This window comes from Protopterus annectens, chromosome 11.part0, assembly GCF_019279795.1.
Source record: "Protopterus annectens isolate FY-2018-M chromosome 11.part0, PAN1.0, whole genome shotgun sequence".
Taxonomy (NCBI): domain Eukaryota; kingdom Metazoa; phylum Chordata; order Ceratodontiformes; family Protopteridae; genus Protopterus; species Protopterus annectens.
The window spans coordinates 452380398-452404393 of NC_056745.1; the positions used below are offsets into that span (position 1 = coordinate 452380398).

Sequence of the window (23996 nt, forward strand, 5' to 3'; positions counted from 1 at the left end):
AATGTGTTTTTGTTTCAGTCCATTACTCTTGTGTTTTGTTTATTATCCTCAGCTGTATCCATAAATACCTTTGAAGTTTTGCTTGTCATACAGTACATAGTAATGGAAAAGTATAGTTTTGTACCTACCATAAATGTAGATGTTCGAGTGTATACACTGCTGCAGTCATTACACTTGGGTTATCCTGCCATCAGGCGGTTCCCCAGTTGGCCTGAGTTCCAAAGTCTTGGTCCGGCGTCAGTTGCTGTCACCTCCTCCCTGACGTCAGTGCGACAGGGGTATATAAGATGCAGCCAACGCCATTTTCTTCAGTTTTTCTTGCCCCAGATGTCAGGTGCCTCCAAATAGGTAGACAATTCCAATTGCTAATAAAACATACATAAGAAAAGCAAAAAACAACTTACAGCTACCAGCAAATACTCCCCATAGGTAGTAAAGGGTAGAAGACACAGGCACGTACCAGCAAGTAAGAGGGGAAGGAGGGAGGGTAACCTGGACTGCAGCAGTGTATACACTCGAACATCTACATTTATGGTAGGTACAAAACTGTACTATGTTCATCGTGTTACACTGCTGCAGTCATTACACTTGGGTAGAATCCCAAAGCTGAGGTAGGGTGGCTGGTTCTATAAGGCATTAGGGGTGGCTATAAGGCCCTGCAGCACTGCAGTGGTGAAGCCAGCTCTGGATTTAGAGTATAGAGGCAGATGGTAATGCTTGGTGAAGGTATGTACAGAACTCCATGTTGCTGCTACCAAAATATCCTTGGTAGGTACTCCCCTGAGGTAGGCAGTTGAAGTGACTGTTGCCTTGGTGGAGTGAGATCTAATGCTGCTAGGTACAGGTTTTCCATGGTATGTGTAGCAGAAATGTATACAATGTCCTATCCATTTTGAAATAGTCTGTTTTGAAATGGCTTTTCCCTGTGCTCCTGCAGCATATGCTACCAATAATTGCTCAGATTTTCTGAAAGCTTTGGTTTTGTCCAAGTAGAAGCATAACTGCCTGTGAATGTCCAAAGAGTGCAGTAGTCTCTCCCCTTTATTCTGTGGTTTAGATGGCAGGTGAATAGTTTGGTTTAGATACACACTGGATACCACCTTTGGCATAAACGTAGGGTTCTTAAAGACACCCTGTCCTGGTGGAAAATGAGGAAAGGTTCCACTGCCATTAGTGCCTGTAATTCTGAAACTCTTCCTGCTGATGTTCTTGCCAGGAGCAGAGCAGTTTTCCAAGAGATATATTTTAATTCTGCTGTGTTAGCTGGCTCAAAAGGAGGTAAAGTTAGTTTTTCTAAAACAAAGTTGAGGTCCCAAGTTGGAGTAGGTTCTCTATGGGGCGGTCTTATGTTTTTAGCCCCTCTGAGGTACTGTTTTAACAGAGGATTAGAGAAAATTGGCAGATCCGTGTTGTAATGAGCAGAGATGGCAGAGGCATGGATCTTGATGGATGAGAAGGAGAGGCCTTTGTCCAGCATCTCAGTTAAGTATTGTAGTATCTGAGGGATGTTTGGGACAAGAGGGTCAAGGCTGTGACCTTGGTTCCAGGCACAGAATCTATTCCATTTATCCAAATAGGCTTTCCTGGTACTTGGCCTTCTGGCCTCCAGAATGACATCCACAACAGCTTTGGAGAGAGGCATTGCTTGCTTGACTAAGGAATCTTCCATGCAGCTAGGTTTAAGGTCTTTAGCTGGCTGTGTAGTATTTGATTGTTGTGCTGAGTCAGCAGATGTGGGATTTCAGGCAAAATCCAGGGTGGTTCTTGTGCTAAGCTCCTTAAGATTGGGTACCAGTGCTGGCATGGCCAGTCTGGAGCAATCAGGATCATCTTTGGCTCTTCTTGCCTGGCTTTTATGAGTACCTTTGGCAGGAGAGGTAGTGGTGGGAAAGCATATACTTGTAGGTTCTCCCAGCTGAATGAGAGGGCATCCACTTTCCATGCTTGTGGATGGTAACTCCTTGTGCAGAATTTTTGTAGCTGGCAGTTTATTGGGGATGCAAACAGATCTATGTCCAGGCTCCACCATGTCTGTGTTATCATCCTGAATATTTGTGGATTCAATTCCCATTCGTGGGGATCCATGATGTTTCTGCTTAAGTCATCTGCCAGTGTGTTTTTCTCTCCTGGCAGGAATTGTGCTTGCAGATGAACTTGAAGGTTTATAGCTGTGTTCCACAAGGTCATGGCTTGTCTGCATAGGGGGTAGGAGTGAGTGCCCCCTTGCATGTTTATGTACCACATAACTGTGGTGTTGTCTGTCTTTAGTAGTAGTTGTCCTGGATGCAGCAGGTCCTTGAAAGCTATAAGGGCATTTTGTACAGCTAGCATCTCTTTTTGATTGATGTGAAGATGCCTTTGTTCTGCGGGCCACGTGCCCTGAATACATTTGCCTGCTATGTGTGCTCCCCAGGCGTAATCCGATGCATCTGTTGTCAGTGTTTGCCTGGCTGTGGGTTGTGTAAAAGGCTGTCCCTTGTTGAGGTGACAAGCTTGAGCCCACCACTGAAACTTCTTTTGAAGGCAAGGGATTAGTGGTATAACTGTTTCCAAACTTTGACAGTGTTGAGACCATACATTCTTTAGAGGTACCATTGTAGTTTCCTCATATGCAGTTTGGCATATGGAATTAGTAGTATGCAGGATGCCATGTAACCCAAGGCCTGTAGTATTTTTCTTGCAGGGAGTTGGGTCTTTGTTGCCATCAATTGAAAGTACTGAGTCAGTTGTCTTTGCTTGTCTGGCGTGAGATAAGCCATCTGGTCCATTGTGTTCAAGTTGGCACCAAGGAATATAATTTCTTGTGAGGGCACTAGTTTTGATTTATTTTCGTTTACTGTGTACCCCAGGCAACTTAGTAACTTTTTACAAACGCCAGACACTTTAGAAGAATGTCCTTGCTCTCTGCTTGAATCAAGCAGTTGTCCAGGTACGGATAAATTTGAATTCCTTTCTGTCTGCAAAATGCAATTACTGGTGCCAGGCACTTTGTGAAGACCCTGGGCGCAGTAGATAAGCCAAACGGCAGTGCAGAGAATTGGTAGTGCATTGAACCAGCTATGAATCTCAGATATCTTCTGCAGTTTTGTCTGACAGGGACATGCAGGCATGCCTCCTTGAGGTCCAAAGTCACAAGCCAAGCTTTCTTGCCCAGCATGGGAGAAGCTGCTGTAATGTCAACATTTTGAATTTCGGAACATCCAGGTAAGTGTTTAGAGATGAAAGATCCAGAATGGGCCTCCAGGCTTTGTCCTTTCTGGGTACCAGAAGGAGTCTTGAGTAAAACCCTTGTCCTTGCTCCTGTGATGGTACCTTTTGAATAGCTCTCATATCCATGAGTGCTGTAATTTGTTTTTGAGCCTCTGCCCATTGATTTGATGGCAGATTTGGCATTCCTTTTAACTTTGGCAGAGTGTGAAAGTGGAACCTGTAACCTTGAAATACAATGTTGAGAAACCATTTGTCTTTGGTGATCATTTGCCAAGTGTGGTAGAAGAGTGCCAGTTTTCCTCCCAAGGGGGCTGCCAAGAGGGATTTGTTTGGCAGCTGTAGTGGGAAGTCATTGGAGCTGCTTTTATATGGTTGGGGCCTGTCTTCCCCTTCTTTCTGGCCTGATGCAACCCATTGTCGAGGCCTATAAGGACCTTGTGTTTGACCTCTACCTCTTGGACATCTGTATCTTCCCCATTGAGGTCTGTCTGTATTTGGAAAGGACCAATTCTTAGTTGGCCAGTTTCTGCTAAATCTAGGAGGCTGAACCTGTAAGAAATCCTTCACCATTTGCATAGATTTTGCCTTATCCTCCATTTTCTTTAATACCTCTTCTGCCTTAACTACAAATAACGCATACTACTGCAAAGGTGCATCCAATAATTTTGCTTTAACATGATCTGGTAACGTATGTTCTTTTAACCAAGCATGTCTTCTAATGACAGAGCCTGTAACTGCTGCTCTGCAGGAGGCCTCTAGAGAATCAAAACCACATTGCAAAGTAGGCTTTCCCACTTGTTCAGCTGCATGCAATAAATCCTGCATTTCTTTAAAATTAGGAGGATCTGATTCTGGAAGCATTTTCTGTTTTAACTGAGACAGTAAAAATTGCTGATATTTTAGCATGTGAAACTGGCAATTTAAGGCTCTCATTGCTAAAGTTGCAGACGTATATACTTTCTTTCCCCATCTGTCTAATGCTCTGGAATTTCTGTCAGAGGGGACTGGATTCTTGGCTGATGAGGCCTTATCTTCTTTGGGTCCCTGAGAAATAGTTTCAGGGTCAGCTACAGGGCTTTTATACAGAACTTTATGTGAGTCAGGGACTCTGTAGTATCTGTCAGGTTTAACAGGGGCTGGAAGTAAGGAATCAGGATTTAAGCTGGATTCAGTATACACATCATCCACAATATCTAACACTGGCGGAATAGCAAGGGGTCTGTGTTGAGGTAATAAAAGGAAGTCTCTGAGCCTTTTCTTGGATTCTGAGTAATCCTGGCCTTCCCAGTGGAAATGCTCCCTCATGGTATGTAGGGTTTCCCCCAAAGGAGTAGTCCCTCAGGCGGTGAGGCTGATGGAACTGATTCCTCAGCATCAGAATCCTCATAAGGGGGTAAAGAGTATCCTAGGTCTGAGGATGAATCAGAAGAGATGGACACCTGGTCGGATGAGTCATAGTCTGCATCCTGTCTAGGCCTTTTATCAGGAGGGGGTTGGAACCCCCTGATCAGAGTGATTAGGTCTTCAGCCATTTTGAGCATTTGTTTCTTAGGCATGGAGGCCTGTCCTGGAGAATGCTGTATTTGTTTCTTTGATTTTAAAGGAGGCTTAGACTTAGCTGAGGGTTTAATACTTAACTGAGTAGGTCTGAAGACACCCTCTGAAGCTGTGGGTTGCTCAGCTACTCCAGATCCCTCTGAAAGGTTAGTCTCTGTAGGCTGAATAACTTGTGTGTCCGAAGGCCCAGCCATCTCCACGTAGGAGTCAGAGGCGGCCTGTGGTTCTACAGAAGCGGTGACTGGCCTAGAAGTGGCTTCGTCATCAGTTTTAGGACTCGGATGCCTATCCTTGTCTTTGCGCTTTTTGTGTATTCTGGTCGTCGGAAGTTCCGATGGCATGGTATAATTGAATTTTCTACCAAAATAATGTCGGGCAAAATCAAACCGACGTTTAATAGTACGCTTGTTAAACCTAGCACAAAACCGACAACCAGTGACATCGTGGTCTGGGCCTAGGCATGGAATACAATAGGAATGGAAATCCTTATGAGGTATTTGCTTCCCACAAGAAATACAGTTATTAACTTTTACTGACATCGGTCTGAGGCAAGAAAAAGTTTCAACGGGTACTTAGCTTTGTAGAAGACTTCGGTTCTGGATTCGGAATGAAAATCTCAGGAGACGGCCGACCGGCACTTGCGAACTGCTTTTGCTTCGGGCACCACGCGGCAAGAAAGACTGAAGAAAATGGTGTCGGCTGCAAATTATATACCCCTGTCGCACTGATGTCAGGGAGGAGGCGACAGCAACTGACGCCGGACCAAGACTTTGGAACTCAGGCCGACTGGGGAACCGCCTGACAGCAGGATAACCCAAGTGTAATAACTGCAACAGTGTAACACGATGAACATCCCTTAATATGCAGGCAACTGTATGATATTTTCAAACAAAATGCAATTTTGTCAGTTACGTTAATGTTTCATATTGTTTGTTAATCAAGCTGCCATTAATAGTGACAGAGAAGACTTACTTAGCTGATACAGAAAAATAAACTATATATCATGTAAAAAACTGAAGTATTTTTACTGAATGCTGGCTCTGGAAGCCTACAAAGTATGATAGAGAGTGACAAAATATACCTGGTGATCCTGAAAAAGACAAGCATGTCAAAGCATGATTCATTAATTTCAGATGTATGCTCACCTGCCTTGCCTTTTGAATGTTTTACTTCTGGTTCTTTTATCGATCTCTGTTCTTCTTTGCCTAGTGTTTCTGGTGTTCCATTCTGCGGCACATTACTCTTTTCTGTTTCTGACATAAGCTTTCTGCTACCAGTAAGTTTTTTCTTTCCTTTTACTTCTTTCTTCTTAGATGGCTGATCAGACAGATCTTGAAAAAAAAATAATAAAATAAAAAATAATAAAAAAAAAAATATATAAAAAAATTACTCTTCAAAAAGACATTGGTTAAATTAAATATTTAGCATTTTAGTTAAAAATTATATAAGAACATAAAACAATCCATATTATCCTAAGCTTTCAATTCTCTGATCTGCAACGCAGTACTGCAGCTGTTCAAAGTCTCAGAAACACTGGCACAATTAGTACCCGCTATGTGCAAGGCCAGAAGTATGAACAGTGTTTGGACTTGTCCAGGATTCCAGTGAGAGTGGGTGTGCATCAAGCCCATTCGGCTACATTTAGCAAATAGGTTAGGAGGACAGATCAACAAAGCTGCGGTCTGCTGATGATATGACATTATAAGTACACTCTGAACAAGGACTTCAGCAAATAGGGGACTGGAATGGAAAATTGAAGGCACCTGGGATCAAACAGGGTACAGACAAGACAGTTATCATGACTGCAATGGGGCCTATCAGAAAAAGCTGAAAAATCAAGACAGAAGTGAAAATAATGTAACAGAATAACATTTTCAAGTAGTGTGGTGTGGTTGAGGAGAAGAAAAGTATGAATGTGGAGACCTAAGTTAGAATCAGAGGTGGGCGACAAAAGAATGACAAAAATTGAAAAGCAAGCTGTACTCATCATTGGTGCAACCAGTGCTTGTGTATGGCACAGAAACCCGAGCAGTAAAGACATAGCAGCTGAGGCAGCTTTAGATGAAGATGAAATACCCAAGATGGGTACTGGGATGTACAATGCAAGGTGAAGATGGGAGTGCCTGAGAGGGGCAGTGGGATGAACAATGTGGGGTGAAGATAAAGTGCCTGAGAAGTATAGTGGGATGCACAATGTGGGGTGAAGATGCAGTGCCTGAGATGAGTAGTGGGATGAACACCATGGGGTGAAGATGAAGCACCTGAGAAGGGTAGTGGGAGGCACAGTTCCCTATTAAATAAACAAACATTTGAAATTTCAAACGCCACTTTATTGACAACTTATTGTCAAAAAAGCCAAATCCCGAAGACATGAAACAACAATTTTTTTCCTAGGGAAAATAAACACTGGGCTGCTTTTGGGACTTTGCCATTTCCTCTACTGTGGTGCGATCTCGGAGTTGGCATATTTAAGTGGGGGGGGGTGTGGGTGGTTGTGTTTGGGGTTTTGTTTTTTCTTTTTGTTTTTTGTGGACCAGTGATTTTTTTTTTCCCTAGGAAAAAAAATCGCTGTTCTGTCTGTTCAGGATTTGGATGTGTCGACATTTAGTTGTCGATAAAGCAGCATTCAAAATTTTGAACGTTCGTTTATTTAATAGGGAAGCAGAGGCACAACGTGGGGTGAAGATGAAGTGCCTGAGATGGGCAGTGGGATGTGCAATGTGGGTGAAGATGAAGTGCCTGAGATTGGTAGTGAGATGTGCAATGTAGGTGAAGATGAAGTGCCTGAGATGGGTAGTGGGATGTGCAATGTAGGTGAAGATGAAGTGCCTGAGATGGGTAGTGGGAGGCACAATGTGGGATGAAGATGAAGTGCCTGAGATGGGTAGTGGGAAGAATAATGTGTGGTGAAGATGAAGTGCCAGAGATGGGTACTGGGATGCATAGTGTGGGGTGAAGATGAAGTGCCAGAGATGAGTACTGGGATGCATTATGTGGGGTGAAGATAAAGTGCCAGACCTGGACAGTGGGAGGCACAGTGTGAGGTGAAGATAAAGTGCCTGAGATAAGTAGTGGAAAACACAATGTGGGATATCAGAACAAAAGCCAAAATTGCATCAATTACAGAGACTGTCAAGGAGAATACGTTATGGCGGTTTGATTACATGTACAGAAAAGGAAAAGACAATTTGGTAAAGCAGATGTGAGAAAGACAGGAAGAATTATAGAGGAGGCATGGAAATCTAAACAAGAGAGAGATGGATTTTGTGTGGCAGAAGACCAGTGACACTTCAGCATGGCTGATAAACATGATAGGAGAGTGGCTCTGAAACCAAGAGAGGCTTCAACAGCTGATGCAACACCCTGAGCCCATGTAAAAACAGAAAACATGGGATTGATGATGATGATGATGATCTGCAACATGGCAACTCATGGTGTATCACCATTGTAAGTGGTTTTACCAATAAATAATCACCAAGACAAACTGACTACAGTCATCAATGGAACAAAATAAATTATACTCTTCTATGGTAAAGAAATCTTTAAACAGCAGTAATGTGAGTGAACAAAATGAAAGAAAGTCTGCTTCATTGCATGGCTGTTTACAGTGAATGGATCTTCTGCTGACTACCTTGATTATTACTAATTTCTTCCTTTTTCATTTTTTAAACAGCTTTATTTGCACATCACGTTAATGATTTGCAAAATTTAAATTGTAAGCATCCATTCAATTGGCGTATTTTATATAGGGTGATACAGAAGCCAAAGTCCCTTAAAATGTTTCATTTTTTTATATAGTTTCTGTCAAGCCATCACTTTGCATTTTGACCGCTAAGTATTTTGTTTGAGATATATACTTTGTTGATTTATTGTATTCCTTCTGCATTTTGGCATCCTGTAAAGTGCATTTCTGTGACCCACAGCACAAAACAGTGCAATAACTTAGATTAATGGTTCTTCCTCACAGCTCCAAGGTCTGGTGTTAAAGTCTAACCTCCAGTCACTTTGTGGAGTCTGCTAGTTCTACCCATTACCTTGTGTCTGTGTATATCTCCTCCAAATATTCTGCCTTCCTTCCATCTACCAAAAACATACTGACAGGCTGGCTTAAACTGTTCACATATTTGTTTACATATACATTAAATGATTTCTCACTATCTCTCTCTCTCACAGCCACATGCACATGTACATATATCATTATTTATTTTACCCTTGCCTATGTGGTGAGAGTAATGGCTGCAAATGTATTTTAATTAGCTATTCACCAACATGAAATTAAAAAAAAAACTTTTTAGAAGATAAGGACAATGAAATCACCAAGTCTACTCATTTCTGCTCCTTTGTCAGCGGCCATTAACTTCAGTTGGTCACTCGCCAAGTTCCCTTGGTCATTCACACATCACATCTCCTTGACTTTCTTAAGTTTCTCTTATCACAATCATGCCTAATCTGTACTACCCTTTGTTCATTTTTCTGCTGAGAAAAAAAGTCAGCATGCCCTTAGGCTTAACCTTATCCAATTACATATAACACAAAATGCTGATCAGAGAAAAATTTCAGCTTACATGACATACAAAGCCAAGACATTAATTAAGACAACAAATCTGTGACATTTTTTTTTTCAAGTGAAAAGGTAACCCCATTTCCACAGAAATGGCACTTTAGATCAGTAAATAGTTACATAAAACAAAATGGTACTGAGACAAGTTAATTACCAATGTGCTTATACTTTTATTAAACATACTGGGCATTAAACATACTTTTTGAAGGGGAGGATTATAACTCCCATACAGCTAAAGATTCTGCAGCATTTCCCATTCTCTTTTCTGGTGTGTAGGCATTTAACTGCATTTACATCTCCTCAAATGCATTTTGGTGAAGGCACTGAAAATTTAGGTTCATCTCCTGCATAATACTTATTGACTGTTTATGTCTTTTTAGTGATAAAACCACCTATACTATACCCACAACTCCAGAAGACACCTGCACTATGTGCTGTATAACAATATTACAATATTGTTTTCAGCCGAAGGTAACATTTGCTGTGCACTTTAACACACCTCTCAACTTCTGAGCTCAAGAATTTTGGCCAAATCCAAAAATAATGAGAGGACAAAAAGTTAATACAACAGGTTTTGCACCAACATGCATTTTTTTTCTGTAAACTAAGAAGTATAAAACTTTAATGTCCAGAGCTTTTGACAGACTGTAATCAGTCATATTCAGAAAATCAAACATTTTATGAGGGACAAGGCAAAAAGAGGAGGCAAGATCTGGGACTTTCTACAAAATCAGGGACAATTGAGAGGTATGCTCCCTAGCATGGCTGTATGCCAGGACGTTCCATTTGTATAACCACACTGACTGCACTGTAATGGTTGATTAGAACAGTGGCATTTGCTGAGTCAAGACATTGCAGGATATCATTATGTACATTCAAATTAAAAACAAACAGCATTAATACTTAAGTGGTGCTATCTACTGACCCTTTTCAGCACTGCAGGTTCACAAATTAAAAATGTTCACCACTCAAAAAGAATGTAGAGTATTTATTGTAATGTATAACATAAGTTGTTAGACAGAAACTTAAGAGAAATACCTCACTTGCCTAGCAGGATTTAAGAGCATACAGCCTATTAGAAGCAGCCAGTGTCATATTGTAAAATGAGATCATGGGATATGATGATCTCATGTCCTGCTAAATATATACAAATCACCTCGTTAGCCTACCAATCACAATAAGTCAGTCTTGTTCCAGTAAATGACCATTTTCAATTATGAATATGAGTGGCACAGATATTCGTTGTTTGTTTCCCCTTCTGCTTCATTCTTTCCATCTACTGTTCATTGTTGGGTCTCCCAGCCTTTCCCATGACCCCAAACTACACCCGTTCAAAGGCTGGGCTCAGTGCACAACCTAAAGGTGCCTTGGGGGGTGGGGATCATACATTCACTGCTTCTACTGAGGGATTTTTTTATTTTATTGTCAAGCCAGTAGTAACACACGCACGCACGCACACACACGCACACACACACACACACACACACACACACACACACACACACACACACACACACACACACACACACACACACACTCACACTGCATTCGCCTGTTACATTCAAGGACTTGGATCATACCTCCCTACAGGAAATGTTCAGATGAACGCAACCCCCCCCCCCCCCAGCAATGAGCAGAGTCATCCCTCCCTCCCAGCTCCTCAGATACCATTGTTACTATTCAAGCCCATGTTGCCTAGGCCATAATTAGGGATTTATCCCTCTACTCTACAGCACTGACAGAAGTGCTAATATTCTTGACTGCAATGCATTTCTTTATTTTTATTAACAGACTAAAAGCAATTTTATAGAAGGATAACATAGAGAGAAGACTAACTCTTGCATAATCATAAATGCATTACTGAATAATAAATGCATGAATATAACTTAAAAATATCCTACAAATGGATAACAGTAATATACAGCACGAGAAGTATCTGCATTATTGCAGGGGTGGCAAGCCGCTCTGTGCCCCACAAAGTACAGTTTTGTACCTACCATAAATGTAGATGTCCGATAGGTATGCAACTGCAGTCCTGACATATGGGTTGTCCTGCATCAGGCAGCCCTTCGGTCGGCCGGATTCCAAAGTCTGGGTCCGGCGTCGACTGATGTCGCCCTTTCCCCGATGTCAGAGCGCCTGGGGTATAAAAGCGTTAGCCGACGCCATCTTCTTCAGTGTTTCTTGCCCCAGATGCCAGGTGCCCTCTAAGGAAGGCTAAATTTTGAAAATAGAGAAAAAATTCCAGACAAGTACAACAACATAAAAACAAATACACCATAAAAGATTACCCCAGGTAGCTAAAATGAGGGGTAGAAACCCAAAAGAATACCACAGAGGGGTAGGTGGGAAGGAAAACCTGACTGCAGTTGCATACCTATCGGACATCTACATTTATGGTAGGTACAAAACTGTACTATGTCCTTCAAGGATGCAACTGCAGTCCTGACATATGGGTTGAATACCATAGCCAACCTGGGGGTGGTAGGCACTAAGACAAAGATGGTGTAGCTAAAATGCCCTGCAGGACTGCAGAAGCAAACCCTGCTCTGGATCTGGAATATAAAGGCAGGTTGTAATGTTTGGAAAATGTATGCACGGAACTCCATGTAGCAGCTTCTAAAATGTCCTTTGTTGCCACCCCTCTTAAAAAGGCTGTGGAGGTGGCTGTAGCTCTGGTGGAATGTGGCCTGATGTCAGCTGGCACAGTTTTTCCATGAAAAGAGTAGCAGAATCGAATGCAATTTCCAATCCATTTAGAAATTGTCTGTTTGGAAATTGCTTTTCCCTGCAATCCAGTAGCGTAAGCTACAAAAAGCTGGTCAGATTTTCTGAAAGACTTTGTTCTGTCCAAGTAGTAGCGCAACTGTCTGTGTATGTCCAAGGTGTGCAGAAGTCTCTCTCCTTTATTTTGAGGATTGGGAAAGAAGGTAGGCAGGTGAATAGCTTGATTCAGGGACACCCTGGATACCACCTTTGGCATGAATGACGGATTGGTTCTCAAAGAAACTCTGTCCTGATGAAAAATGAGAAATGGTTGTATTGCCATAAGGGCCTGTAGCTCAGAGACTCTTCTTGATGAGGTTACTACCAGAAGCAAAGCTGTCTTCCAAGACAGAAATTGCAACTCTGAAGATGCTGCTGGTTCAAAGGGAGGAAGAGTTAATTTTTCCAGCATGTAGTTGAGGTCCCATGCAGGCACTGGTGGTTTCCTTGGAGGGTTGATGTTCTTTATACCTGTTAGAAACTGTCTTAGCAATGGGTGAGAAAATACAGGCGGATCAGTGTTATATTTGGCAGATATTGCTGAAGCATGTATTTTTATGGAAGAATATGAAAGGCCATTGTGGAGCATTTCAGCCAAATATTCTAGGATCTGTGGAATGCTCACCACTGATGGGTCTTGACCCTTTTTGCTGTTCCAGATACGAAATCTCTTCCATTTTGCTGAGTATGTTTTTCTAGTGGAAGGTCTGCACGCCTCCAGGATGATATCTTTTACCCTTTTGGAAAGTGTATCCTGAGGAATAGTCATGGAATCTTCCAAGCTGTCAGCTTCAATGTTTTCAAGCTGGGGTGTAGTGTCCTGTAATTGTGCTGTGTCAGAAGAAGTGGCCATTGAGGAAGGAGCCATGGATTGGTGTGTGTCAAGCTCCATAGCAGTGGGTACCAGTGTTGTCTTGGCCATTCAGGAGCTATCAGTATGACTTTCGGTTGCTCTGTCTTTTACTTTAGTAACACCTTGGTCATCAAAGGAAGAGGTGGGAAGGCATATAGTGTTAGAGAGTTCCAACTGAAGGAGAGAGCGTCCACCTTCCATGCTTGAGGATGGTATGTCCTTGTGCAAAACTTTTTCAGATGGTGATTGAGGTGGGAGGCAAAAAGATCTATGTCCAGCCTTCCCCATGCTTGAGTTATTTGTAAGAAAATGTCTGGATGCAACATCCATTCGTGTGGATCCATGATGTTTCTGCTTAGGCTGTCTGCCAGAACATTGTCCTTCCCTGGTACAAACTGGGATTGTAGCTCTATTTTCAATTGTAGGGAAATATCCCAGAGATTCATTGCCAGTCTGCAAAGAGGGTAGGAATGGGTACCTCCTTGCTTGTTTATGTACCATATAACTGTGGTATTGTCTGTCTTTATTAGTAGATGGCCCTGATGCATGAACTTTTCGAAGGCCTTGATTGCATGTATCACTGCCAGCATTTCTTTTTGGTTGATGTGCAGGTGCTTTTCTTTTTGTGTCCATTGTCCTTGAATGCATCTGCCCTCCATGTGCGCCCCCCATCCATGGTCTGAGGCGTCTGTTGTTATGGTTGGACTTGTATGATGCTTGCTGAAAGGCAGACCTTTGTTTATCTGGCTTGCTTGAGCCCACCACAGAAATTCTTTTTGAAGGCATGGAATGAGTGGGATCAATGCTTCCAGGCTGTGGCTGTGTTGAGACCACAGACTTTTTAGATACCATTGTAGTTTCCTCATATGCAGCCTTGCATGTGGAATCAGAAGAATGCAAGATGCCATGAAACCCAGGGCCTGCAGGATTTTCCTTGCAGTCATCTGGGTGTGTGTTGCCAATTTTCTGAAGTATTCTGGTAATTGTTTTTGTTTTTCTTTTGTCAGAAACGCCATCTGGGTGTTTGTGTCTAGTGTGGCACCCAGGAAAGGTATTTGTTGGGATGGTACGAGACTTGATTTCTGAATATTGACTGTGTATCCCAAGGCCTGCAGTAGGTGAATGACATAGTCCAAGTTTTTTAACAAGGCTTGTTGGCTGTCCACTTGTATAAGGCAGTCGTCCAGGTAAGGGTATATTTGTATCCCCTGAAGTCTGCAATGTGCAATTACTGATGCCAGGCATTTCGTGAACACTCTGGGCACAGTAGATAAGCCAAAGGGCAATGCTGAGAATTGATAATGCTCTGAGCCTGCAAGAAATCTGAGGTATCTTCTGCATCTTTGTCTGATTGGGACATGCAGGTATGCCTCCTTGAGGTCCAGAGTTACCAGCCAAGACTCCTTGCCCAGCATGGGAAGGAGTTGCTGTAAAGTCAGCATTTTGAATTTTGGCACAATAAGGTAAGTATTCAGTGCGGACAAGTCCAGAATGGGTCTCCATTGGTTTTCTTTTCTTGGAACAAGGAATAGTCTTGAATAAAATCCTTGGCCTTGTTCTGCAGAAGGAACCTTTTCTATTGCTCTTATTTGAAGTAGGTTTGTTATTTGTTTGAGTGCCTCTGCCCTTTGATTTGGTGGCAGGTTTGGCATGCCATGTCTTGTTGGTAGTGTATGAAAATGGAATCTGTATCCTTTGTCTATTATGTCCAGTATCCATTTGTCCTTTGTAATATTGTGCCAATTTTGTGAGAATAAAGATAATTTTCCGCCCAAAGGTGCTTCTAATTGAGCCCTGGATGGCAGAGTCAAAGTCAAGTCATTGAGATTGTCCCTCTGGAGCAGTGGAAGGTCCTGCCCCACCTCTCTGGTTCGGAGGCTGCCATTGACGTCCTCTGTAGGAGTCTCGAGTTTGCCCTCTACCTCTGCCACGTCTGTTTTTGTCTCTTTGAAATTTGTCTGTGTCTGGAAAGGACCAATGCTTAGAAGGCCAATTCCTGCTGAATCTTGGAGGCTGTACCTGGAGGAAATCTTTGACTGTTTGCACTGATTTTGCCTTTTCCTCTATTTTCTTTAAAACCTCTTGTGCAGTAGCACCAAATAGCTTATGTTTCTCTAGTGGTGCATCCAAAAGCTTAATTTTCACATGGTCTGGCAATGTTTGTTCCTTTAGCCAAGCATGTCTGCGTATGACTGCACCTGTCATTGCTGCTCTACATGAAGCTTCCAATGCATCATATCCACACTGAAGGAAATGGTTGCTAACCTGCTGAGTATTATGAACCAGTTCCTGTAACCCCTTTCTATCTAATGGTTCAGGGGAAGCCAATTTCTTTTGCAAGTCATCCAACATGTATTCCTGATACTGAATCATATGAAATTGACAATTTAATGCTCGCATAGAAAGGGTGGAAGATGTATATACTTTCTTGCCCCACCTTTCTAAAGCCCTAGAATCTCTTTCCGAAGGAAGTGGATTCTTAGCAGTAGTGGAGGAAACCCCTTTAGGCCCCTGAGAAATAGTTTCAGGGTCAGCAGTGTGGCCCTTGTACAGAAATTGATGCGTGTCTGGGACCCTGTAGTACCTGTCTGGCTTGACAGGAGCAGGGGGGAGGGAGTCAGGGGAAACACTAGATTCTAAGTACACATCATCTAAAACATTTAAAACTGGAGGAATAGCTAAGGGTCTATGCTGAGGTAGCTTTAAAAATTCCCTTAACCTTTTCCTAGAATCTGAGTATTCTTGGCCTTGCCATTTGAAGTGTTCCCTCATGGAATGAAGCATTTCCCCAAAGGAAAACTCCTCAGGAGGAGAAGCAGAGGGAATGGATTCCTCCGCATCAGAATCCTCGTAGGCCAGGAAGGCCTCCTCCTGGTAGTCTGAATGTGCAGAATCACCTGAGGCCTCATCGGAGGACTGGGGATCTACCTGCTCAACCCTAGGCCTCTTGACAGAAGGCGGCTGAGAGCCTCTATCTGGATGTGGCTGAGAACCCCTAATTAAGGAAATAAGGTCCTTAGCTAAACTTAAAATTTGAGAACCAGAAGTGGATCCCAGAGAAACAGATCTTGGAGGGAGAGACTTAGCCTGTTTGGCAGCCTTAGCATGTGTGTAGGCTTTAATGGACATAGACACTGGAGGCCTGGCAGCCCCACGTGCTGGAGTAGTCTTATCCACTGGAATGGTGTTAGAAATATCCTGGGCTACGGTCTCAGAGGGGAGAACAGAAACCGGCACCGAGCTGGCCTCCGTGCACCGGTAACCGTGGGCGGGTGTCGTCGGTCTGTAGCGGTTGTGAAACCGCCTCAGAAGAGACCGAGACACTCGCGGTAGGCCTAAGCGTGGTGTCGGCCGAGACCGCGGACCGTGGGTGTCGGTCCTTATCCTTCCGTTTTTTAGGTAAATGTGCTGTCGGAAGCTCCGACGGCATGTTATAACAGAAATCTTCCCCAAAATAATCCTGTGCAAACTCTGTCCGGCGCCTAACAGTGCATTTATTGAAAGAAGCACAAGCTGTACAGGCCGAGACGTTGTGTTCAGGGCCTAGGCAGGGTAAGCAGTAAGAGTGGAAATCCTTATGAGGCATTTGTTTCCCACAAGTTAAACAATTATTAACTTTTACAGTTTTATCTGACATCGGCTGAGGCAAGAAAAGGTCCCCAACGGGGTGCTTAGCTTTTTTGAAGACTTCAGTAGCTGAAAACACAGGAGCTGGTCGATCAGCACTTGGGAACTGCTTCTGCTTCGGGCACCGCGTGGCAAGAAAGACTGAAGAAGATGGCATCGGCTTACACTTTTATACCCCAGGCACTCTGACGTCGGGAAAAGGGCGACTTCAGCTGACGCCGGACCCAGACTTTGGAATCCGGCCGACCGAAGGGCTGCCTGAGGCAGGACAACCCATATGTCAGGACTGCAGTTGCATCCTTGAAGGACATCATACTGATTTAAGAATTCTAACCTCATGGCTTCACACCCCTAGAATAAAGGAAATAGTCTGTCTTATACAGAACTATTTGTTTTACTGCAAATGCACATAACTTCAGATCAGCATACTTAAGTAAGGGGGTGTTGGAAGTACAGCCTCCAATATGAGTGTGTAGGAAGGCTTTCCATCCCACAATTAAAAAAAAAATCATAAGCTTGTTAGGCAGTTCTTCTCAAGTCAGTTTTCAAGATGTAATGATTCACTAAGCCATGTTCAAGCAGTATAATTCATTAAGGAAGTTCTCCCATTCGATTCTCGGCTGGAGTGTGGGGAGTGCCTTCTGTGTGGAGTCTGCATGTCCTACCCATGGTTGGGTGGGCATTCGAAAGACATGCGTAAATGGGCATGCCTTCGTTGAAGGTTGAACGTCGAGCTGGCACCTCAGCGTTTGTGAAAATCTACTGCCAATCTTTAGCGGACTGGAGTTCCACTGTGGCGACCCCTAATCGGGAAAAGCCTAAAGACAACAACATTCAAGATATACATGGTAATGCAACCAACGCTGATTTTTTTTCTTTTTGTAAAGAGCAGTGTGCAGAGACTAAAACTGCTGTCTCATTGTGCTTGGTTCTCTAAATTAGTTCTTGGCTGCGTCCATGTTTCCCTGTGAGTTTATGATGAGTGTGTCTATTTCCTTCCACATCCTAAAAATATTTGTTAGATAAATTAATGATCTTCCAACACACAGCAGACATACCTACAGGCAGTTTAGAAGTGCATTTTATGTGATAAACTAATTCTGAATAGAGTGCCAGTGTATCTCCTTTGTGCCACGACAGGCTCCAAATGTCTCAGTGCTGAACTGGATTAAGCAGTTTACTGCAGAAATAATGGATGGAAAGTTTGTGAATTTTACTTATCCTTTGTTTCCTGGGTTAGTCCCACTAGGCTAATAACCTTTTTTCAGGAGTGACCAGAAATGTTATTTATACTACTAGACAAGATGTGGCTAAGGTATCAAGGAACTTCACATACACTTTTTGATAAGCACAGTGGGTTATTTTGCATCCACCCAAGCTAAAACCATCTCAAGCAGATGGGGCCTAATCTGAAGGATGGAACACTCAGGAGTGCAGTACCCCACCTTTGCTGCACTGCAGTTGTCAGCACTCAATCTACCTGGTGTGGGAATAGAAGTCACAGCATTCTGTACCAAAGGCAAGCATGCTACCCGTTGTGCCACTGACACTGACTTAACTGATGCCTCATTAACACTGGTAATCTTCACTTGTGATGGGTATTATATCTTCAGCCTTGTACAACACATTCTAAGGACAACCACAAAGCATTCTATAGCAATGTCAAGAATCTCGATGGCAACACCCAGATCTGCTCTGAGTTACAGCACAATGGCACGAAAATTACAGAACCAACTGATATTGCCAACATACTGGCAGATAGGTTCAGTGCTAACTTTACCCCCCCTCCCACACCCCATAAAGGGCCCATATCTATACAGGAAGAATGCAGATTCCCAGTAATCATAACTACGCAGGTAAAAGCTGCACTCTCTAAAGCCAAAAACACAGCATCCATGGGACCGGACAACATCCCAGGCTGCATTTTACATGAACTTCAGAATGAACTGGCTCCCCACTTAAGCACCATGTTCAATAATAGCCTCGCATCAGGCTTTGTGTTCACTGAATGGCACACAGCAACAGTTACCTCACTCGACAAAGGAGGAGCCACCACTGATCCCGGGAACTATCGACCTATTAGCCTGATGAGCCTGGTCTGCAAGGCCATGGAACGTAACATCATGGAACTCACAAACAAAGACATTGGTAACCTCCAAACTCTGGATCCCACCCAGTTCGGATTTGTGAAAAGCAAATCATGCCTCTTGAACCTGATCGACTTCTTTGAGGCAGTCACCAAAGCTGTAGATGAGGGTAAGGTGGTTCACACAGCCTATCTTGACCTCGCCAAGGCTTTCGACACCATCCCCCATTCTGAAATTATAGCTAAACTCACTAAACTAGGTATAAATCCCTATATCACAAGATGGGTTGCCAAATGGCTCACTGACAGAACCCACACTGTAAACATTGCAGACTCCAAATGTGACCTCAAAGCAATGACAAGTGGAGTACCAGAGGGTTCTGTCCTGGGACCTCTCCTGATTGGTATCTACTTCTCTGAAGTACAGGCTAACACAGAAGGCCTCTGGCTAACAAAGTTTGCAGATGACTGCAAACTAGGAGCCATAGTCAAGTCCCCAAATTATGTGGACATCCTACAGAAGGGCCTCGTTGAGACAGATGCCTGGTGTCAGAGCCATGGCCTTAAGCTCAATGCCAAAAATTGCAGTGTCATCCCCTTTGGTAAAAACTCTGTACCCATGAACTACCACATAGGCAGCAATCTACTTAACACCGAATGTGTGATAAGAGACCTTGGGACCCAAGTGGACAGTAGTCTCTCCTTTGATAGTCACATCACCACAGTAGTCAGGAAGTCCTTCTACGTGGCACACCTCATCATAAAAGGGTTCTCATACAGGAAAAAATCAGTCATTGTTCCCCTCTACTTGACACTCATTAGACCCATTATAAAGTACAATGCCCCTTTTGGAATGTACCTCACAAGACATCTGCAGCAGCTGGAAAGGCCACAGAAGTACCTCACAAAGAGGATTACTGGCCTCAAACAAATGCCCTACACTGTCCGCCTCAAAAAACTCCAGCTTTACTCCGTAGCATATCGCCTACTCTGAGGTGATCTCTGCCTGACATATAAAGCTATGTCAAATCCAGAGCTGATGGACATGCTACACCTAAAGATATCCCAATCCCTCCGAGCTACACGCTCTAGGGACCTAAACCTTGTCACCACAATACCTTGTCACCACAATAAACAGGACATGCTGGAGGGATAGATTCCTGTCCTAGAGACTTCCCATACTCTGGAACAGGCTACCCATCTATGTCAAGCAAAGTTCTTCATTAGCACTCTTCAAGAAAGATCTTGATGAGTGGATGGGAAATAGGAAATACACCCCGGGGATCACTTCTTTGTCTCTGCTCAACAGTGGCACAGGAAAATAACTTTCTTGGGTGGCATAAGCCAGGGAACCTTGTTGGCTAGGCTTACGTAGGCCCTTGGGCCGATAGCCTAGTACCTACCTATGAACCTATAAGCACATACTGAAATTCCATACAGTTTTATGCAAGAGGTTGTAATCATAATGCATATTTATTACAGCCATATCAAATTACATCACCACAAACTATACTTACATATGTTAGCTCAGTTTGGGTTCCTTTTCCATTTGCTGAGGAAGGCATCTTCCACAGTGTATTCACTCCTTCACATATGAAACTCTGACAAGAGAAGGTTTCAACATTTTTCTTTATCTGCAGCATCTCTGTCACTGCTCTTTCTATGATATTGAGTTCTTCTGACATTTAGTATTCCAAATGCAATTATTTAAGCTAAATTTCAAAGGTAGTTGTGATTGCTAAAGCATTCCATACACGAAGTCAGCAAACTAGTGACATGCCCAACAAAAGAAAAATTTAGTATTCATTATATTGTTGTAAATGTCCTTGCTGTTTAACTGGTTTTAGTTTTCACCCTCTGATTATTTTGAGGTACAGAACAGGCAGATGATAACCCTGTGGCTGAACTGGGAGAATGGCAGAGGTTGCTGCAAGGGTTTTTTCTGACTTTACCTGAATATGCCTCGTCCCTGAAGTTGGTCACAGTAAGCAGCAGGGAGTACAAGGAGCACAGCGCTTGCATGACGCGTTTAGGGAAAACAAACATAACAGATCTACAGAGAACTCCCAAACAGACATCTGCCCAATGTTTTGGCTGATTTTTCTATTCAGAAAACAGAATGTTGGCTAAGGGCAGGATTCATAAACATTTGAGTACTGCACAAGGCCACACAGCACAGCCTGGTGTAATATGCAAAAGGAAAGATTTGAAAACATGAGGTGTTCAGTACAGCAGTGATGTGAAACTGAGCAGCAAGTATTTTCAATGCCAGAATGCTCTAAACTGGTGGATAAAGCCTTGAGTAATACCCAGACAACTCAAGTTGAATTAGCAGCTCAGCAGCTTAATGTCACAGGCAACGATGATGAGTGTAACTCTCCTAGGGGAATGCAATATGCTTAGAGGAGATTTTGCTGAGCTCTGGCAGAGCATGGAGCTCGTAGCAAGACAGACTGCCAGGTTACATATCTGGGAGAACTACAAACTGTTTACTCTAAGAGCCCAGAGAGAATTACAGCTCTCAGCTGGCTTCTCATTGATCATCCAGCTGAACAACATGCCAGAAGGAGTGACAAGGCGACAGACGTTTCACTGGACGTGCACACAAGACAGCTCCCAGTGCTGTATCTCATGTCCCCCTAAGGGATCTCTTATTTGCTAGTCATTACTAATGTGCACCACAAGATAGGCTCCACAAAAACTTTGGGGTCCACTTGGTGCTACAGTCGCATCAGATACAGCCTATCAGAAATGACAGGGGAATCTGGGGATTGTGTGGGCACAGCAATTGGGTGATCAGCCAGAAGAGTAAGCTAGACGGAGGGAAAGAAGATGTAGCAGTCTGTGTGTGCTGCCTATGTAAACAGGTATATCTACTCATCTGAGCATTGTTCTTTTGTCACAGTCATGTGTAGTAACAGCTATACTACCCAACTCTGCTACAGAGCAGCACAGAAAAGTACAGAAACATCTGCAGTTATTAGCCATGTATATGCATTACTGTTAACAGCAAAAACTGCAGCAGAGCAAAGCAATGTAGAGCACAGCAGCTCTGCTCTATTCTACTGTGCCCTGCTCAGATTACCATTCCAGGTAAGCACTGTTGTACAGTGTGTTTGTGTGTGTGTGTGTGTGTGTGTGTGTGTGTGTGTGTGTGTGTGTGTGTGTGTGTGTGTGTGTGTGTGTGTGTGTGTGTGTGTGTGCGCGTGTCAGAGAGCGTTTGTGCATTTTTACATTACATGGTTGCACAGGTGGAAGGAGTCTGCTTGAGGTTTTTTGTGCGTTGATGTTTCATGGTTATTCCTGCTTAACATCACAGTGGGTGTGGTAAGCTGTTAGGTATATACATGAGTTACTTGATGTGGATCCCTTAGTGTGTGATTTCAGGGATAATGGTAGGATATCTCAAAACTTTAATGGATGCTCAAGCACACATGTAAGATCCAATCTGACACCATGGGGTAAAGGTCTACTGAAATCCTCTGTGAGGTCAGCACAAAGAAATAGTTTTAAGAAAGTTATAACAAGCAAAAGGAATGCCCATAGTATGAAAGGCCAGAGGAAAATGCATCACAGAGCTCTAAGCACAACGTGCTGTGGTGCAAAATCTGTGCTAACCAGTTCCAACAAATACTTCAATTACTTGAAAAAATGTAGCCCAACAAACATAAATATTTATCTTTCACTAAAAGACAAAACAATTAAACCAAGATGTTAAACAAAAACTAAAAATGGAAGATTCTAAAACACTATAAACCTGGCTTTTTTTTAATCCATATATCTTTGTTCTACACAAAAAAATAACCTGATTTCATGCAAGTCATGCCTTGAGTTATGTAAATTTATCCTAAAGATGCAAGTTAAAGATAAGAGACAAAGCAAGTAATAGTACCAAATGGGATGGGCAGTGCTGGAAATAGTGAACTATCCAAAGGTGTTATGAGGCCCAACACCACAGGCAGAATGACTTGTCTCTGGGTGGCCTAGTATTCTCCATTACCATTCTCTCTCTCTCAGACTAGTATTATTAAACTTAAAAAAATTAGCTGTTAGGTTGTTGTTTTGTACTTGTTAAATTATTAGAAGAAAGCTGATTTGGGCAGTCCTGGGATGGTTCAAAGTCCCAGAAACATTCGTAGAATTAGTGGAGGCTATGTAAAAGTAACAAATGACACACAGTGTTCGAACTCGCATTCCTAGTGGGAGTGGGCGTGCATCAGGGTTCAGCTCTGAGCCCATTGCTGTTCATACTAGTAATGGGCTACTTTAGCAAACAGGTAGGAGGGGACAGATTAACACAATTAGTTGCTGTATATGTGTTATTGCAGGTATATTCTGAACAAGAACTTGAAAAAAATGATAGGGAATGGAATTAAACTAAAGGCAGACAGGATGAAACTGAGTACAGATAAAACAGCTGTAATGGCAACAAATGGGGGAATCAGAAGAAGACGAAAATTGAGATAGAAGGGAAAAAGTGGAACAGGTTAACTCCAACTATGTATAAGGGCTAGTTGAGGAGAAGGAAAGTCTAAATGTGGAGAAACCTAAAACTGGGAGGCTGCAACCAACTGGCACAGAGTGTCAGGGGTAGTGTATGACAGACAAAAACCAAAGAAGCTGAAAAGTAAAGTGTATATACTACTGGTGCCACCAGTACTATTATACAGTACAACTCCCACGTAATAAACCTCAAAAACTAAACAATACTCATGGTTCCAAAGCTGCCTGGCACATAGAACTTTTCAAATTTATTGCAATAATTCATTCTCTGTCATTGCAACACTTAACACAAGAGTCCTCCAAGGCTCAGTATAGGCCCCTATTGAGTTGTCTTAGTTGCCCTTCAGGGACAGCTGTTTAACAATAATTTCCACTTTAACTTCTCTAACTCAACATTTTCACGTATACTGATGATATTTCTTCTTACTGAATCTAGAAAAACACATTCTGACCTACAGGCAAAATTAGAAAACAGTTTCACTTATCTACCTCTTTAGATCAATTCCCCCCAAAAAACAATGTAATGGTCTTTGGAACTACTGAAAACAACTGGAATGCCTGCAGAGGTACCTTACAAAAAGGATACAATGTCTAAACAATATCTTCTACATGGACAGACTCAAAGCTCTATCACCATACTCGGTAAGCTGCAGACTGCTAAGAAGTGACCTGTGTCTGGCATAAAGCATCCTCCAACCTAATACTGATGGATTTACTGCACATAAGCAATTCAAATGGCATTATAAATATTCAGTTTAGGGATTTAAACCTCTTCTGCAACACCAACAGAATGGTTTGGAGGGACAGGTCTTCTCACAGAGGATACTAGTGCT

The 23996-nt window shown here is 42.8% G+C and overlaps 1 protein-coding gene across 1 annotated transcript in view; it reads right to left on the reverse strand.

The window, feature by feature from the left end:
- LOC122814953 (lens epithelium-derived growth factor-like) overlaps window positions 1-23996 on the reverse strand; it is a 668706-nt gene that overhangs the window by 382524 nt on the left and 262186 nt on the right. Inside the window, exon 5 of the mRNA XM_044087212.1 lies at window positions 5913-6098. Within this exon, the coding sequence (XP_043943147.1) occupies window positions 5913-6098 (186 nt within the window). The remainder of the gene's footprint in view (window positions 1-5912; window positions 6099-23996) is intronic.